Source organism: Sprattus sprattus (genome assembly GCF_963457725.1).
Source record: "Sprattus sprattus genome assembly, chromosome: 2".
Taxonomy (NCBI): Eukaryota; Metazoa; Chordata; class Actinopteri; order Clupeiformes; family Clupeidae; genus Sprattus; species Sprattus sprattus.
The window spans coordinates 17,360,858-17,379,393 of record NC_137921.1 but is presented as its reverse complement, the minus strand read 5'-3'; the positions used below and the strand labels follow the sequence as shown (position 1 = coordinate 17,379,393).

Genomic DNA, 18,536 nt, shown 5'->3' with positions numbered 1-18,536 from the left:
CACCTTATTTGTTTAGTTTTTTTCCCCAAAGTACAGAACATTGGCAGGAGGAGACTGCAGGCATGGAGGAGAGGACACTTGACCATTTTCTTTTTCTTTTTTAAGTCAACTGACTGCTTGGATTTGTGGCTGCCAAAGCAAGAACACATTGTCAATTCCGAGCTTAGCTGTCAAGTACCGTAACACTCAAGTCCATAATAAATAAATACATTCTATAGATGATACTGTTTTACATTACATACATTCCCTTAAATACATATATATACACATGCTTGATTGAACCAATTACGGCTGTTCAGAACTTTTACCATATGGCCATCTGATCAGTTGATATCTACTGATCAATAATGGCGAGTCAATGAAAATAGAAAATAACTCTTTTCCTAAGAAAAATAAATTATATTTTGATTTTAACAAATAACATATGATAAAAAAGAATGCATTTAAAAAAAAAAAAGGTCAAATTGAGAGCTGACAAACCATAGAATGATGTCAATTCTATGGTTTTGGCAAAAGACCGATGTGCAACAATCCTTCAAGGGCAAGCCATAAAAGGAATTTCAGGAGTAGTGTAAAGGAATGAAATCAAGTGATTTTAAGGACAGACAAAAAGAAACTGAATAGAAAATCAACAGAAAAAACACTGGAGCACAAGATGTCTAAGGTGTGGCAGAAGACACATGTGCCTGACAGGAGTTTGAAAAGGCAAGGGAACATTTTTACACCAGTGTCATCTTCAGTGCCATCGCCATTGTTGTTATTATCAGTAACAAGGATGTTCCAAGCATTCTGTCCAAACTTGGTCACTAGTGTTTCCGGAAGTTCAGCTCAGGCTCAAACTACAATTCCAGAGAATTCTTCCAGACATTCCACAGTTAGAATGGAGCCATGGTATGCCCCTACCCATGACCCCAACCCCCCTCCCCCAGTCCATCCCATCCTGGAGTTGGACGGTTGTTCATCTGCTCAGCTTGGTAGTGAGTTTCCCTTCAGGGTTACCCAGCCTGCCTTTGGGGCAGTACCCTGACGACCGATAGGCCCTCAGCTCGGCCGCACGAAGAGGGGGTGGGGACCCAGAGAAGCTGGACGGCGATTGGCTGCGTCCCAGGAAAACTCCACCAACATCATGCGACTCGTGGCGAGAGGGGGAGGAGCTCAGGGAGCGCTGCAGGGCTGAGGAGGAGGGGCTTCTGTAGTGGGTGGCGGGGCCTCCACGCTCCTGCATTAGCTGGGTGAGGTTGTCGAGGAGATCGGCGTCGCTAGTGCTGCTGGCACGGATACGATAACGCCGACGCCTGATAAGACAGATTAAGAGACAAAGAAAGAGAGATGAGAAATAAAAACATCAATACATTGAGACAGGACGACAGAGGGAAAAAGAGGAACACTTTATTTGCAGCATATTGCTGTGAGAGTACCCAGTCCTAAAATCACCCTATTGCTGCATAAGCTTGTCAGAGAACTTGCTGCTGTAAGCAAGGCTCTGTCGATTCAGCAAACTGCAACAAAACAGTAAAAACATCAAACCACGTTCAGGCAGGAGGCAGCAGAGATGCAATATTTGAAAGTGCATGAGATTTCGGACTGAATGCATGTGGATGTGCTAGTCCTTCAACACCTCCTGTGTAATGCATGTGTATTTATTGTATTTAGTGTACTTGTCAGTGTGTACACAAGGATGAGGGTGCCCAAGTGGGTGGCGCCCTCTCTTTGCAGATACAAGTATACTCACATATTTCTTGTGATTCCACTAGTGCGAGCAAGAGCCAACCGGGGCTAATGGCCAAGCGCGAGAACAAAAAACATTTGCGTTTCTTTCTTCTATCAGGTCGATAGCCCCATAGTATTGCCCTAAAACCTGCCCTTAAATGCTGCCTTGCAGTAAACGTCACCCATTTCACAAGTGATTGGGAAGTTCAAGTTGAGATATCATGCGACCAAGTGTGGATGCCAGGAAACTACGACCTACAACAGAATATATTAAGAAAATATAATAATTAAGAATATAAGGGAAACCAAAGTGACCATTTGCTGTTTCTCATCTTCATTTGTGGACTGTACAGTTCAGACTCAAATAAAGCCTATGGTTTGATATGGCCTACTAACTGGTAGTTGTGCAAACTAAAATGTCTCCACTTTTATGCCACTATGTTTGACGTCATTAACAATTCACTGTTCACTGTGTGAAATTTAAAACGTTAACGCTTAAAGGTTATTCTTAACATGGCTGGGAAAGCATTGCCTAGGCTAATTTAGCTGCAATCTTTCCTTTTCCATAAATATAGTGGGATTTGATCCACTACTGTTCTCTACACAGTCTCTGTGTCATGTCACAGCCAAGGCAAGTTCCTTTTTTCAAAAAGTTGTAACAGACTTAGGTTGTAATTGACGTGGTGCAACTTGAAATTTCTAGTCAGAACAACACCTTTCAAAAGTATTACAATCGTTTTACTTGTTCAGTCTCCCCTCCTTGATCAAGCTACCATTGCACATTTTTATGAGGCGAAATATTAAGCAGAGAGCTGATTTCGTGACCAGCTCCAACAATTCTCCAATTAAAAAAATAAAAGGTTTAACTAAGGTTATTTGGTAGCATATAGGTTATTTGATATTGGCTCGTTAACTTCTTTTGGTGCTGAACCTCTCCTACCAGACACAGCTAACCCCGCCTCTCACCTCGACATGCCTGAAGCACCAATTAGCCCTGCTTGGCTAAAGGGTGAGCATCGGACCCTGACTTAGCCCCAAGAAGGCATGATCAAACCCCTGAAGTGACAATGGGGGCGCAACTGGCCTTGGCAGCCACTAGCCAGCCCGGTTTTGGCCCCATAATGGAAATTTGTGTGTGTTTACTTTGTGTGTGTGCGTTTGGGGTTTCTGACCTGTTGTCTCCAGCAGGGCGGAGGGGAGGTTTGCCTGGCGGGGGACGGGGCAGGAAACGGTTGGTAGCCTGCACGTCAGGCGGGGCCAGTGTAGGACTCAGGGGCCGTGGGATCCGGCTCCTCCACGAAGACAATGACGACAGCGAGGGGGGGTCCTCAACCTGCCAGGCACCCCCACCAACCGAGCCCCCCAGGACCAGCCGGTCACGCAGCAGCACAGACGGGAAGTGTTCACAGGAAGGGGAGATGGCCGGGGAGAGAGAAGGGGACAAGGGCCGGCGCGTAGGCGAGTCGGGGTCACGCACAGGGATCCGGCTCCCCCTAGGAGAGGAGTCCCGTCTCAGGGCGGGAGGTGGGGTGGCCCCCGAGGGATGGGTACCCTCCATGCCTCCAGCTGTCGTGTCGCCCTGGTCAGGGAACCCAGAGTCACTCTCTCCCTCAACGTCCTTAGAGGTGAGTTTAGGGATGTCCCCTGGGGGGTTCCTGTAAGGCGGGGGATCCGGGGTTGGCCCTGCGGGGCTGGGGGGGTCGTCCGGGCCAAGCTCCCTCTCGTGCTGGTCCTCTGTGGTTCCAGGCCCTTCCTCCAGTCTGCTGTCCCGTTCAGCTTTCTCTTGCTCACCAAACTATAGGATAGAGAGACAAAAGACAAAGAAAGAGACATTTACATCACATCATCCCGCATGGAATCAGTACTTTAAGTTTGAGGTTAACATGGCACAACTTGTAACAAGGTGGCGGCATGTTGGCACTGACTCACCGGTTCTTGCGGATTGTGGACAATGCGCATGACAGCGGCCGATTGTATGGTGGGCAGCCTCCTGAGCCCTGTCAGCCCACCACACAGCCCCTGCAACCCCGGTAACCCCGGCAACCGGCCGTAGGGAGGGGAGTTGTGGCAGAGGACACCTTGCAGCTCGCCTGAGCCCGTGCTGCCGATGCTGCGCTGAGGGAGCGGGTCCGACCAGGTACGGGCCAGGACCTCAGGGCCCAGTGTGCATCCACCGCCCCCAGATCTCTCCTCGTCCTCAGGCTTGGACACGGCCGAGGCCCCACTCCCGCTGCCCCCTTCCAGGTCCACCATCACCCACTCCTGGGAGTCTCCCACCTGGGGCACGGGGCTCAGGGTGACGGCTACGTAGCCACCGCTGCTGGCCGCCTCCTCCTGCTCCAGGGAGCCCTGGGAGCCCTGCTTGGGGGAGCTGGCACCCCCTAGCTGCTGGAGGTCCTCATCACCGCCACTGCCTCGAAGGCTGCCCAGGCTGGAGCCACGCTCTCGATCCTGGGCGAGGCCTGGTCGCTGTTTGCCTAGACTGGAGAGAGAGGATAGGAGAGGAAGAAAACTCAGGACTACAGGATCCTTGCCTACTGTTTAGGGTCCTTGAATCATCGGCACAACGTTTTCAGACTAATTAGCATTGGTGCTTACTATATAGAATTACGTTTTAACACTCAATTCATAAGCTCGATTCATTTCACAGAAGATTTTCACTACCTATTCCCTTAGTTTGAACAAAATATACCATCAGAACACAAAACAATGTGCAATTACGATGCAATCGAGGTATTGTCAAGACAGGATACTGTGGTACTCACTAGGCTTCCAGAAAGCGCTCGATGGTGGGTTTGGGTTCGGGAGTGAGCCTCTTGTCAAGACCCATGCTCTGACTATGCCTCATGCGACGAAGCAAGGGCGCCATCCGGTCCAGCAAAACCGTTTCGGACCGCACCCGACGAGGAGAGCCCTGAATGGACCCGCTGTTGGGGCTCTGGTTTCCTTGGTTCTGGCTGCGCTCATCTTCGCTGGCCACCTATAAAGACCGTGGTGGTTACCGGTTTACTGAGGTAAGACAATTCTGCTCAAAGAAGAATTTTACCTTCAGGACTCAGCAGTCAGGTCAGTGTTTTTTTGTAGGAAATGTTTTTTGTTCATCGCACAGTTCTTGTCAGATCAACATGCATCAACTTCATCAAAAATAATGAAGAGTGACTGACACCATTGGAATATAAGATTGGCTTTATTTGGCAGTCACTAAGGCTGACACTGGCAAGGCTGATGGGCAACACTGTTGACAACACTGACTGAACTCAGCTTTAACAATGATTGGTGGTATGAGCCCATAATCAATCAACACTAGCTGTCTATTGTTGTAGTATGTTGGCCCATCATAATTGCCCAAAATGTGTATTGTTGCTCTCTATGAGGGTGGGTTTATAGTATGTCGACTGATATGGTGCTGTAACAAATTTGATTTGTTGCAACAACAAATCATTTATACTATACGAACTCGCCAAATGACAACGATTTAATAAATTGTTGAGGTCTCAAAGGAGTGCCCCTGACTTTTATTTTCCCCATAGTGGCCATGTACTTCAATGCAGCCAGTCCTCTGTAATTACTATGACAAGCGATCAAAATGATTAACCTCCGACTCTGTATATGTACAAAACTTGAAAATCCAACGAAATATGAATTGTGTTGAGCTGTTGTCACCAGTATGTCATTTGGTAGTTCTTACAATGTGCTACGCAGGGGGTCGGTGTGGAATCTTTTTATTGTTTGTTTTTTTGTTGCCACACTGCTTGTCGCTGCGCCATCGCTTGTCGACATTCCCACAAACCCACCTTCACTCTCTGCAGGGCAGCTGGCCTCACCTCCCTCACCTTCCTGATGAGCGGCTGCTGCTGCTGCTGTTGCTGTTGTTGCTGCTGCTGCTGCTGTTGCTGTTGCTGTTGCTGCATGTGGTTGCGGTTGCGGTCCCGGGTGCGCTCCATCTCCTCCCATACGTCACCACCCAGGGCATGCTGGGACGGCATCAGGGGGCAGTTATCGGCATCACTCAACCTCTCGCCCTGGAGGACGTCCTCCGTGTTCTCCCGCTGCAGGTCTCCAGGCACCACTGACGCGTTGGCCATTCTAATGGAGGAGAGGAGTGTCAGTCAAGTAATATTACACTGTGATTGGCTGGTTGATTAAAAGGGAAAGGTTTATGGGCGTACCCCATGCATGCAGGAGTGAGGCGGGTGAGTTGCTGGGCGGTTGTGGTCAGGGTCTGGATGCTCAACAGGCCGTCGGAGTCACTGCGCTCCCAGTCATACTGGTCATTCTCCAGCACAGTGTAACTCTTCATGCTGTTGTCGAAGACGGACATGAGCATCTGCAAAACAGGCAAAGTTTTGTAATTCGTTTCAATACTACATAGATTCCATTCCACCATACATTTCAGAAACATAGACCGCAACAAATGTTTCATATTTTACAATATACACAAACACAAAGACTTGCAAAACGGAGAGAAGCTCCACTGCTGTACAAAGCTCCTGCTCAAGAACACTTTGGCATGAAGTCAGGCAGAAGTGCCCTGAAATCAGGAACCCCGGGTGACCACACCGTTTCCTGCACCACTGCAGACTCATCAATACACTTCTATTGTGACATGATGTGTGACGTGCCATGAAGTGGCGACACAAGAAAACTTCAAATTTCCAAAGGGTGTAGCCAAATGTAAATAATTCGTAAAAAAAGAGTCACCAATTCCCTTCTGTAGACAGCGATTCTGCCTGTTAACCGGCATTTACATTCCCTGAATCCCAAGTCGGTCAGTTAATTGTATCGACATGTATTGATCAAGTGTGAAAGTAAGGCATGAAACCTCACAGCTCATCATACACTGAACTGGTTGAAAGAAGACTTATGTTCAAATGACTTTGGTTTCAAGACTTTTTTTTTGTTTAATGATCTTCATCTTTCAGGGGAGACATTCGAGAAGGAATAATGCGATAAGGGAGCAGAGATAACTTCATCATGTTCTTCAGTATATGACATTTTGGTAAATCGACAAATATACGACTTAAGCAAGAAGATGAAAGGTAAGGACTTCATAGATATCCCCAAGACAAGCCCAGGGGAGTCTCCCACTCAAGCAGAAACAGCAGTTAATGTGGAAACAATATAGAACCCCACAGAGTGGTGGTGAGAGCTGGATCATCATCATCATAAAATATGCTCCTCATCTACAGCCTTGAGCCCCATCTTTCTCCTTTCAGTCTTCATTTCATATTTATGTGTTTTTGTGGCATTATGCACTTTAGGCAAGAGGAGATATTGCCGGAAACATACACACACAGACAGACAGACAGACAGACAGACAGACAGACAGACAGACAGACAGACACACACACACACACACACACACACACACACACACACACACACACACCATATTGCTACTGGTTTGCAAGCACACACTTACTCAACAATGCACACTACCTGGTAGTCAGGCTTGGTGTAGTAGTCTAGTGTGGAGATGTGGTCCAGGAAGACACTAAACTCTGAAGGCAGGTGTTTGAGCATGAGCTTGTGGTCGTAGGTCTCCTTCATGTTTCCCACCTGCTCCTAAAGGATGATGGGACAGAGCGTCACACAGATCTTAAAAATAGCCACAGCACTGCACAGCGTACACATGGGATGAAAAAAAGACAAAAAGGAATTCAGCAGTCCTGGCCTGTGTTAACCTCACATCAACCAATGAGAACATCAGGATTTATAAACTGACAAGTTAAAACACCAGTAATATTTTGCCATTCAGAGCAGTAAGATATGGTGACATACTTTGTCCTTGATTTTCCTCCAAGGTAGTTGGCCCACCATGAACTCCACCAGCATATAGAAGAGTGACCAAAGGTCGTCATGACGACCCATCTCCTGCTCAGTGGAGAAGCAGGTCACAGAAGGGCAAGAGAATGAGTTGTCTCGATGACTCAAACAACTAATAAGGCAATCTCTGTCTCAAAATTAAACTGGTCTGGGTCAAAGGGTGTTTGTGTGTAAAGGTCTTTACTGTTCAAAAATGTCCGATTTACCTTGTTCTTGTGGGCGTTCATGGACGCATAGCGCACAGTCCCCCTGAAACCTGCTACTGGACGAGGCTTTAGAGAGAGAGGGAAGAAAGGAGATGGAAGGAAATAGGCTAGTGAGGAAAGCAAGAAAGGAAAAAATGTAAAACACAAAACAAAAAAAAGTCTGATTATTTCTCACCGGCCGGACTTCCTGGGAGGAGTTGGTGAACTGCCTTGCCAGGCCAAAGTCAAGCATGTAGCACGTCCTGCATGTACTGGCCAGTCGACCCATGGCAAAGTTGGACTGCAGAAAAGAGCAGTTGATTAAGTGAGGGGAAACACGGCACATTTTCTCAGGCTTTCTGCGGTGTGCTTTCTCTGATCTTGCTACTGTATTTCTGCAGTATGCCAACAGCCATCCAAGTGCTTAGGTTTTCTACTGGAGAGTAAACATACATTGTATGTCTTCACCACTGTGCAAGTCTTTGGGATGTTTATATTGTATGTTTTTACTATTGTGTAAGTCTTTAAAAGGACTATGTCTGTTGAATGTCTAGCAGTAAAAGGTTTGGCTGCTTCAGACACAGCAGGCTCAGCTCTGGCAATCTGACACAGGCCGGATGCCAGTGCCACCTGCGCTGGCGTTCAGCACAGCAAACTGCCTCCGTCAGACGTCTGTGTCGACAAGATAATCAGGCTTTTGTGGCCATCGATGCTTTGAGGGCATCAATCTGAAAGAACATGACTGGGCAAAAGGAGCAGACTAAATGTCCAGTGTAAGCCAATGAAGCCACAGCGAAGATAGTTTAGAGGTAAAGGCCTTGCATTGTAGCCAGCCTATGGCTTTCAAGCTCAGTTTACTCTTAAAGGAAACCCTCAGTTGAGAATTGTTTTAGTTTTGGAATTTGAATCCACAAAGATGGTGCAATCCTCCAATTAAGCAAAAAGTCACATTACAGGCCTAACAAGAGCAAAGACAGATTTCACCTGTCTTTACTTTAGTTTGTTATGTGCTAATTTAGTAACTTTAATTTTAATTTTCATCTCATTTCAGTGGCTTACCGGTTTGATGTCGCGGTGCAGGAAGCCAACGGAGTGGATGCTCTCTATGGCTGCCAGGATCTGTCGGCCGAGTCGGAGGGTGGTGGACACAGAGAACGTTCCATTCCGCATGGTCCGACGGAGGTCCGCCAGATTCTTCCCCTGAAAATGAAACAACACTCACACATTCACAAAGGTTCCTCTCCTATACACACACTGATACTGTTTCAGTTTGGGTGATATGCTGTAAAACATTCTGCATTTACAATAAAAAAAACTCATTGTTATTTCCTTCTCTAATATGAAATGTAGACCACCAACAGAAGCCTCATTCACTGAAAAAGAAGCCTCTTGAGGACATTGCGATCAGATGACGGGGGCGTGGGAAAAAAATAGGATTATGGCTGCAGAACTTGACCATTCTTAAGATGATTCCATTTAAGTTTTAGAGGACAGAAAGGATGAATTTAACTTTGTGTGTGTGGTGTGAATACATCATTGACACCTCCATAAGAAAAGACGATCAAATAATATCTCCTATCTTTGCTGAGGGTCAGACACGAACATCACAATTAAAGACAACCCAGGATCAGCCACATTCAAAGACACAAGTATGAGCAAAACACTTAGACATGGAACATTAAAATAAACACTACACCTGTAGTTCCATCACAACATAGTTGAAGCGGTCATTGCGGCCACAACCAACAAATCGGCATACGTGTTCTTTACCTATGAGAAGGCGAAAAACAATTGTTTTTTTTTCATAGCCTAAATGATAGTACAACAGATAGTCTTTTAGATATTATTTTGAAAACTGAAGCCCATTGTTATATGCCAAAACAAAGTATTTGATGTTATATCTAACACAACACAACATAACATATGTCTATAAATGAAAATACAACTACATGAAGTTGTCTTTGATATATCGGGCAAGTTAAAGAAAGAAAAAGAATCCTCCTCCAACAAAAAGATCTGACAAATCTCCAGCAAAGTTCTGACCAGCCCGGCCCAACCCAGAAGCTCACCCTGCAGCCTCTTTAGCACAGCCACCTCCATCTTGAGGACCTGTTTGGGCTGCTGGGCTGACTCCACTTTAAGCGCCACATTGACCTGATTCAGCTGATCCAGCACTTCATAGATCTCCCCAAAGCCCCCTCCACCTATCTTCTTCACCTTTGGAGGAATATTAGGAGGGGTGAGTGAGAAGGAGTTCATCGAAAGAGAGATATTGGTGTTAGGGGGAGGGGAGGGGGGGGCGGTGTTGGTCTGTTGTGAGATAGTACTGTGCCTATGACACAGAATGACTGTGAATGTTGGACCAGTTGTGCTTCTGTTCCCTGGAGGGTTGCGCATTCAGACAACCTGTTCCCAAATGGAAAATATGAAACAGCTGCAATGACTGGGTCTGGAAATAGCCTGTACTCGAAGAGACACTGTCTTGCTTTATGGGTTTATTTATGGCCAGTTTGCTGATTCTGCAGTTTACCCATTACAGTTCTCCCAGGAGAGAAAAGACAAAAAGAGAGCAAACATTGTTAACAGAGAAATGAATGAGTTGGTGTGTGCGCTTATGGGAATGTGAATGTGAGAGAGACAGAGAATGGGTTTTGTTTGCTCCCTGCTCCCTGAATTATCTGAAGAAAATAACTAAACAAAACAGATGCAACTCACCACTCTCCATCGGTCCCTGACCAGGTCTGTCACTGACAGGATGTCTGTCTGTTCCCCGGTCCCACTCATCCTGACGTTCACAAGTGCACTGAGCACGCCCAGACCCGCGCCGCACCTGTCATCAGTGACACAGGCTGCCTACTGCAGCAGCACACACACACACGCGCACGCAAGAAACTCAGTTACACTCAGTTGTCATCATATGACGAGCTAAGATACGGCCACAGTTTTTTCTCCATGATCCATGCACAATGCAGCACGTTGACAATATAATCATGTCAAACAGTATTTCTAAGTGCGTTGCGGTTAACGCCCCCCGTATCGCTAATATAATTGGCAAATGGATTCATGTTAGCCTGCACAAATGCACGATCAGCAAACTGAAATGTCAAGCTGTCATGCATTCACGTTGTATGTAAACAGAAGTTGTCTTCAAACAAGCAATTGCCCATGCACATGCAACAACATGAATCTAGCCAGCACAGTCCAGATGTCCATCAAGATGCAGCCATCTACGCTGGGCATCAAGTATATGATTTGCGCATTTGCTGACAATACCCATCGATAGCTAGGTAATATAAGCTGGCTGTCTACAACAATGATTTTTTTTTCTTAAGGCCCCTTTCATGATAAGAAATGACATTGCAAGATTGTACTATGCGCTGATATAAATAAAGAATATTATAATGACTGTTGTCAAATTGATCAAAGGCACAGATCCGAGATGCTGCACTTAAAGGGTTTAGCAGGCTAGCTAGATAGCTAGCTAAAATTAGCTGCCGACAAGACGACCTTACCTTGACAACAAAGCGCAACGTTCTGTATCCTATGCTACTGCTGGTGCTAGTGAAAATAACAGTCGCCCTTACAGTCTTTCTATACAGAACACAGCAACGGGAAACAACTGGCAAATTAAATGTATTTAACCGAGGCAAAATCGTCCAGCATACAGCAAGCTTTGTGCCTTTGCAGTTTACTGGAGGATTCACGAAAAGCAGCAGCACTGCAATCCAGTTAGCAAGGCAGCCATATATCCTAGCTAGCTAATATCCATTCCCATACCGTCCTCAGTAGCGACAATCCTAGGCAGGAGTTTTAAGGCAACAGACGAAAATGTTTTTCCTCGAGGGAAATTGCTGTCCACAGAACATGGTGCTGTCATTAGGTTGGTGCGTTACAGTAAATGCAGCATGAACAACATAAGACCAAGAGGTCGTCAGCCTGGTTATCCCCTCTCCCTCCTCGAGTCATTCACACAAGATCACTGTTGCTGTTACGTCACACGTTATTAAGACTTCTCCGGAGCTACTCAGCAGGGAATTACACATAACAGTCTAAAACTGCTGAAGTGTTAATTTGCGCATTAATAGTTAATTATTACATATGAATCAACCGTATACAATTAATCCAGATTAATTTATATAAAAGTGTATCACTGGCTGGCTGTCATTTAACTTAACGGACCAGCTTGTGTCCCGTAGTCTTCAGTGAGGAGGGCATAAATTCGATTTACTAGATCACAAAATGACCCCAAGTTTTATGTTTAACATATTTAATCTTTGAATCATGTTAATAATGACGATATTTAATAAATACTAATCCTGCAACTTTTGTAGGCCATGCATAACGTTCCCGTCACCTGAATGGGTGAAAATGGGCATGTATACTGATTCTCATTTATTCAATCATTTGAAACTGTGTGTCGATAAGCAGAAATAACATCATAGTCAGTGTTCTGCAAAGCATGATAATGTTGTCGTGACATTGTAATAAACTAGAAAATGCATTTCCTGAAGGAAATACCAGTGCATGAAATGCAAAAGTTAGGAAAGGAAGAAGAAAAGAAAGAAGAGTGAAAGAAGGAAAGAAGAAAGGAAAGAAGAGTGGAAGAAGGAAAGAAGAAAGGAAAGAAGAGTGAAGAAAGGAGAGAAGAGAGGATGAAGGAAAGAAGAGTGAAAGAAGGAAAGAAGAAAAGAAAGAAAGGAAAGAAGAGTGGAAGAAGAAAAGAAAGAAGAGTGAAGAAAGTAAAGAAGAGTGAAAGAATGAAATAATAGTTGAAGAAGGAAAGAAGAAAGGAAAGAAGAGTGAAAGAAGGAAAGAAGAAAGGAAAGAAAAGTGAAAGAAGGAAAGAAGAGTGGAAGAAGGAAAGAAGAGTGAACAAGAGTGAAAGAGAAAAAGAGAGTGAAAATATTGAAAAAAGGAGATAAAAATGGAGTGAAGAAGAGAGATTGAGTGTGAGAGAAAGTAGACTGAGAGGGATAGAGAAAAAGATGGAGAGAAAAAAAGTAGAGAATGGAAGGTGTCTTAATGTTCCTAGTTACAGTTAAATTGAGAGGGACAGAGAAGAGGTTCCTTTGATTTGGCGCAGCTGTCAGTGAAGCACAGGTGCAAGCCAGTTTAAAGACCCTATTATGATGTCATAATGGCCCAATGTAAGTCAATGGGAAAATTTCGATTCGTTTTTATTTAATATCTTAAAAAGTATAAAGTTTAGAAAAGTGAAAAATACATAGCATAAGTGTCCTTTACAAGACCTACGCGACAAAGTTTGAATGAAGTTTCTACGTTAAGCGGTTCGGGCTGAATTAATCACAGAAAAAGGTGAGAAGAAGAAGAAGAAGAAGAAGAAGAAGAAGAAGAAGCCTAGGAATAACAATACAGGGCATTTCATGCACTGTAATAAATACATAACTAGAAAATGCATTTCCTGAAGGAAATACCAGTGCATGAAATGTAAAAGTTAGGAAAGGAAGAAGAAAAGAAAGAAGAGTGAAAGAAGGAAAGAAGAAAGGAAAGAAGAGTGGAAGAAGGAAAGAAGAAAGGATAGAAGAGTGAAGAAAGGAGAGAAGAGAGGATGAAGGAAAGAAGAGTGAAAGAAGGAAAGAAGAAAAGAAAGAAGAGTGAAGAAATGAAAGAAGAGTGGAAGAAGAAAAGAAAGAAGAGTGAAGAAAGGAAAGAAGAGTGAAAGAAGGGAATAATAGTTGAAGAAGGAAAGAAGAGTGAAAGAAGGAAAGAAGAAAGGAGAGTGAAGAAAGGAAAGAAAAGTGAAAGAAGGAAAGAAGAGTGGGAGAAGGAAAGATGAGTGGAAGAAGGAAAGAAGAGTGAAAGAGAAAAAGAGAGTGAAAATATTGAAAAAAGTGCAAGCCAGTTTAAAGACCCTATTATGATGTCATAATGGCCCAATGTAAGTCAATGGGAAAATTTCGATTCGTTTTTATTTAATATCTTAAAAAGTATAAAGTTTAGAAAAGTGAAAAATACATAGCATAAGTGTCCTTTACAAGACCTACGCGACAAAGTTTGAATGAAGTTTCTACGTTAAGCGGTTCGGGCTGAATTAATCGCAGAAAAAGGTGAGAAGAAGAAGAAGAAGAAGAAGAAGAAGAAGAAGCCTAGGAATAACAATACAGGGCATTTCATGCACTGTAATAAATATATAACTAGAAAATGCATTTCCTGAAGGAAATACCAGTGCATGAAATGTAAAAGTTAGGAAAGGAAGAAGAAAAGAAAGAAGAGTGAAAGAAGGAAAGAAGAAAGGAAAGAAGAGTGGAAGAAGGAAAGAAGAAAGGATAGAAGAGTGAAGAAAGGAGAGAAGAGAGGATGAAGGAAAGAAGAGTGAAAGAAGGAAAGAAGAAAAGAAAGAAGAGTGAAGAAATGAAAGAAGAGTGGAAGAAGAAAAGAAAGAAGAGTGAAGAAAGGAAAGAAGAGTGAAAGAAGGGAATAATAGTTGAAGAAGGAAAGAAGAGTGAAAGAAGGAAAGAAGAAAGGAGAGTGAAGAAAGGAAAGAAAAGTGAAAGAAGGAAAGAAGAGTGGGAGAAGGAAAGATGAGTGGAAGAAGGAAAGAAGAGTGAAAGAGAAAAAGAGAGTGAAAATATTGAAAAAAGGAGATAAAAATAGAGTGAAGAAGAGAGATTGAGTGTGAGAGAAAGTAGACTGAGAGGGATAGAGAGAAAGATGGAGAGATGGAGAGAAAAAAAGTAGAGAATGGAAGGTGTCTTAATGTTCCTAGTTACAGTTACAGTTTTTCTCCATCGCTTTGGCGAATTTTTCCATTCACTGTTTACTTTTTCAAAACAGCTCACACACAGCCCTTAACTGAAGCTGAAATGACCAAAACACTATATGATGTTTGCAGAATGACACTACCTTCTCAAAAACTTATCACACACCCATCAAAACCAAACATTTCCTTCAAAACCTACAATTCGTGCTCAATTGAAAATGTATGTTTTCTTATTTATTTAACAATAGATAGCAAAACTCAAAATACAGCTTTCAATATCAACCTATGAAAGCATCACTTCAACTTTTGTGCAACACCCTCCCAGAATTGACTATTTTACCACTGACAATGTACTACAATTCGGGTTTTGTACTGAGAAATCTTACCTAAGGAATATACTGTCAGAAAGTATTCGAAACCTGAAAATTTGTATACAGTAAAATGTTGTAGTTCTGTTTTTGTATTGCTAAACACTAAATCATATATTCTAAACAAGGACCTGTCAACACCATTGATTACGTAACATTTGTTCTACTGTGCACAAAATGGCAAAGATTCTGACACAAAAATATTTCCAGTATTGCAGTCCTTTTTCCACATTACATGTATATTCTGTATGTCAAAATGACAGTGAAAAGGTCAGCTCTGTTCTGCAGTGAACAATCTCCCGCCAGTTTGGGCCAGTGTGTTGATTCTCAAAAAATAGTGCAATAGGCTGTAAATACTGTAAATTTACGTAAAGTAATCAGAATTCGACCGTATATGTTGTAAATAAATTTAGTGAAACTACAGTATACATTGTATTGTGACAACATACTTTACAAAAGTATAGAAATTGTTGTTGCCAAGAGTGCAAATACAGTGAAACACAATACATTATATTGACTGTGAAGGCCAGCAAAGTGTCATTGTCATTGCTGAACGTACAAACAATTGATGCCACAGTATGACAGCTCAGGTTTGAAAGAACCCTTTGGCCAGCCTCTCTCATGGAGAGGTCATGATTCAATATAAGATCAATGACTCTTGCCCTAATTTCATTTGAGCATCTTACACGAATGCCACATCCCCTGGCAGGGGCCCCTCTACCTCTACCACAACCTTTTCCTTGTCCTCATCCTGGTGGCCTATTCGATACATGCTTAGTATCAACTTCAATCTATTGACCCTTTTTTAGAGGTTGAGTGCTGCTTGATTAGTTTAGCACAGAGAGCTCACACAGGTGCTGACGATATTTAGAATCTAGAGAGCAGTGCCAGTAGGCTGCTACTAAATGTCTGCAATGTGTTGACATGGTTATTCAATTAGGTTTGTGTCTTTCTCTGAGAAGTGTGTAAACTGTTTTGAAAAGTGTGTTAAAACTCAAAGAAATTTGTGTGAAAGCAATGAGAAATGGTTAACCCATTCGCCAGAGAAGACTCTTGCTGTGCAAAGAAGATGTGAGCATTAGATGAAGTTGACCCATGATTCGCTAAATGCGTTAAAACGATTGGGAAAAACTGTAAATTGAGAGGGACAGAGAAGAGGTTCCTTTGATTTGGTGCAGCTGTCAGTGAAGCACAGGTGCAAGCCAGTTTAAAGACCCTATTATGATGTCATAATGGCCCAATGTAGGTCAATGGGAAAATTTCGATTCGTTTTTATTTAATATCTTAAAAAGTATAAAGTTTAGAAAAGTGAAAAAATACATAGCATAAGTGTCCTTTACAAGACCTACGCGACAAAGTTTGAATGAAGTTTCTACGTTAAGCGGTTCGGGCTGAATTAATCGCAGAAAAAGGTAACAACAACAGAAGAAGAAGAAGCCTAGGAATAACTAGAAAATGCATTTCCTGAAGAAAATACCAGTGCATGAAATGCAAAGGTTAAGAAAGGAAGAAGAAAAGAAAGAAGAGTGAAAGAAGGAAAGAAGAAAGGAAAGAAGAGTGGAAGAAGGAAAGACAAAAGGAAAGAAGAGTGAAGAAAGGAGAAGAGTGGAAGAAGGAAAGAAGAAAGGAAAGAAGAGTGAAAGAAGGAAAGAAGAAAAGAAAGAAGAGTGAAGAAAGGAAAGAAGAGTGGAAGAAGGAAAGAAGAAAAGAAAGAAGAGTGAAATAATGAAAGAAGAAAGGAAAGAAGAGTGAAGGAAGGAAAGAAGAGTGGAAGAAGGAAATAAGAAAAGAAAGAATAGTGAAAGAAGGAAAGAATAAAGGAAAGAAGAGTGTAAGAAGGAAAGAAGATTGAAGAAAGGAAAGAAAAGTGGAAGAAGGAAAGAAGAGTGGATGAAGGAAAAAAGAAAGGCAAGAAGAGTGGAAGAAGGAAAGAAAAATGGAAGAAGAAAATAAGAAAGGAAAGAAGAATGGAAGAAGGAAAGAAGAGTGAACAAGAGTGGCTCTGGATGAAGAGATAAAGAGAGAGTGAAAATATTGAAAAAAGGAGATAAAAATGGAGTGAAGAAGAGAGATTGAGTGTGAGAGAAAGTTGACTGAGAGAGAAAGATGGAGAGATGGAGAGAAATGGATGGTGTCTTAATGTTCCTAGTTACAGTTAAATTGAGAGGGACAGAGAGAGAAGAGGTTCCTTTGAATTGGCACAGGTGTCAGTAAAGCACAGGTGCAAGCCAGTTTACAGACCCTATTATGATGTCATAATGGCCCAATGTAAGTCAATGGGAGAAATTTATATTCGTTTTTCTTTAATATCTTCAAAAGTATAAAGTTTAGAAAAGTGAAAAATACATAGCATAAGTGTCGTTTACAAGACCTACGCGACAAAGTTTGAATGAAGTTTCTACGTTAAGCGGTTCGGGTTGAATTAATCGCAGAAAAAGGTAACAAGAATAAGAAGAAGAAGAAGAAGAAGAAGAAGCCTAGGAATAACAATACAGGGCATTTCATGCACTGTAACAATACAGGGCATTTCATGCACTGTAATTACAGTGCATGAAATGCCCTGTATTGTTATTCCTAGGCATTTTCTTCTTATTACAGTGCATGAAATGCCCTGTATTGTTATTCCTAGGCTTCTTCTTCTTCTTCTTCTTCTTATTCTTGTTACCTTTTTCTGCGATTAATTCAGCCCGAACCGCTTAACGTAGAAACTTCATTCAAACTTCTCAATTTTTTTTCTCTCCATCTCTCCATCTTTCTCTCTCAGTCTACTTTCTCTCACACTCAATCTCTCTTCTTCACTCCATTTTTATCTCCTTTTTTCAATATTTTCACTCTCTTTTTCTCTTTCACTCTTCTTTCCTTCTTCCACTCATCTTTCCTTCTTCCACTCTTCTTTCCTTCTTTCACTTTTCTTTCCTTTCTTCACTCTCCTTTCTTCTTTCCTTTTTTCACTCTTCTTTCCTTCTTCAACTATTATTTCCTTCTTTCACTCTTCTTTCCTTTCTTCACTCTTCTTTCTTTTCTTCTTCCACTCTTCTTTCCTTTCTTCACTCTTCTTTCTTTTCTTCTTTCCTTCTTTCACTCTTCTTTCCTTCATCCTCTCTTCTCTCCTTTCTTCACTCTTCTATCCTTTCTTCTTTCCTTCTTCCACTCTTCTTTCCTTTCTTCTTTCCTTCTTTCACTCTTCTTTCTTTTCTTCTTCCTTTCCTAACTTTTGCATTTCATGCACTGGTATTTCCTTCAGGAAATGCATTTTCTAGTTATTATTACAGTGCATGAAATGCCCTGTATTGTTATTCCTAGGCTTCTTCTTCTTCTTCTTCTTCTTATTCTTGTTACCTTTTTCTGCGATTAATTCAGCCCGAACCGCTTAACGTAGAAACTTCATTCAAACTTTGTCGCGTAGGTCTTGTAAAGGACACTTATGCTATGTATTTTTCACTTTTCTAAACTTTATACTTTTTCAATATTTTCACTCTCTCTTTATCTCTTCATCCAGAGCCACTCTTGTTCACTCTTCTTTCCTTCTTCCACTCTTCTTTCCTTTCTTATTTTCTTCATCCATTTGTCTTTCCTTCTTCCACTCTTCTTGACTTTCGTTTTTCCTTCATCCACTCTTCTTTCCTTCTTCCACTTTTCTTTCCTTTCTTCACTCTTCTTTCCTTCTTACACTCTTCTTTCCTTTCTTCTTTCCTTCTTTCACTCTTCTTTCTTTTCTTATTTCCT

The 18,536-nt window shown here is 42.5% G+C and overlaps 1 protein-coding gene across 1 annotated transcript; it reads right to left on the bottom strand.

The window, feature by feature from the left end:
* Nucleotides 1–958: 958 nt before the first annotated feature.
* On the bottom strand, nucleotides 959–11,620 carry ttbk2b (tau tubulin kinase 2b; the record flags this gene model as incomplete). The annotated part of the gene is made up of 15 exons (XM_080833042.1): nucleotides 11,499–11,620; nucleotides 10,437–10,577; nucleotides 9,791–9,938; nucleotides 9,418–9,491; nucleotides 8,781–8,921; nucleotides 7,918–8,022; nucleotides 7,743–7,808; nucleotides 7,492–7,584; nucleotides 7,150–7,275; nucleotides 5,880–6,037; nucleotides 5,505–5,796; nucleotides 4,476–4,690; nucleotides 3,640–4,192; nucleotides 2,883–3,505; nucleotides 959–1,295 (listed from the first exon to the last, which is right to left on the bottom strand). Exons 2-15 carry the CDS (start codon nucleotides 10,503–10,505, stop codon nucleotides 959–961), a joined length of 3,000 nt encoding a protein of 999 aa, XP_080689168.1. The 5' UTR covers nucleotides 10,506–10,577; nucleotides 11,499–11,620.
* Nucleotides 11,621–18,536: the final 6,916 nt, after the last annotated feature.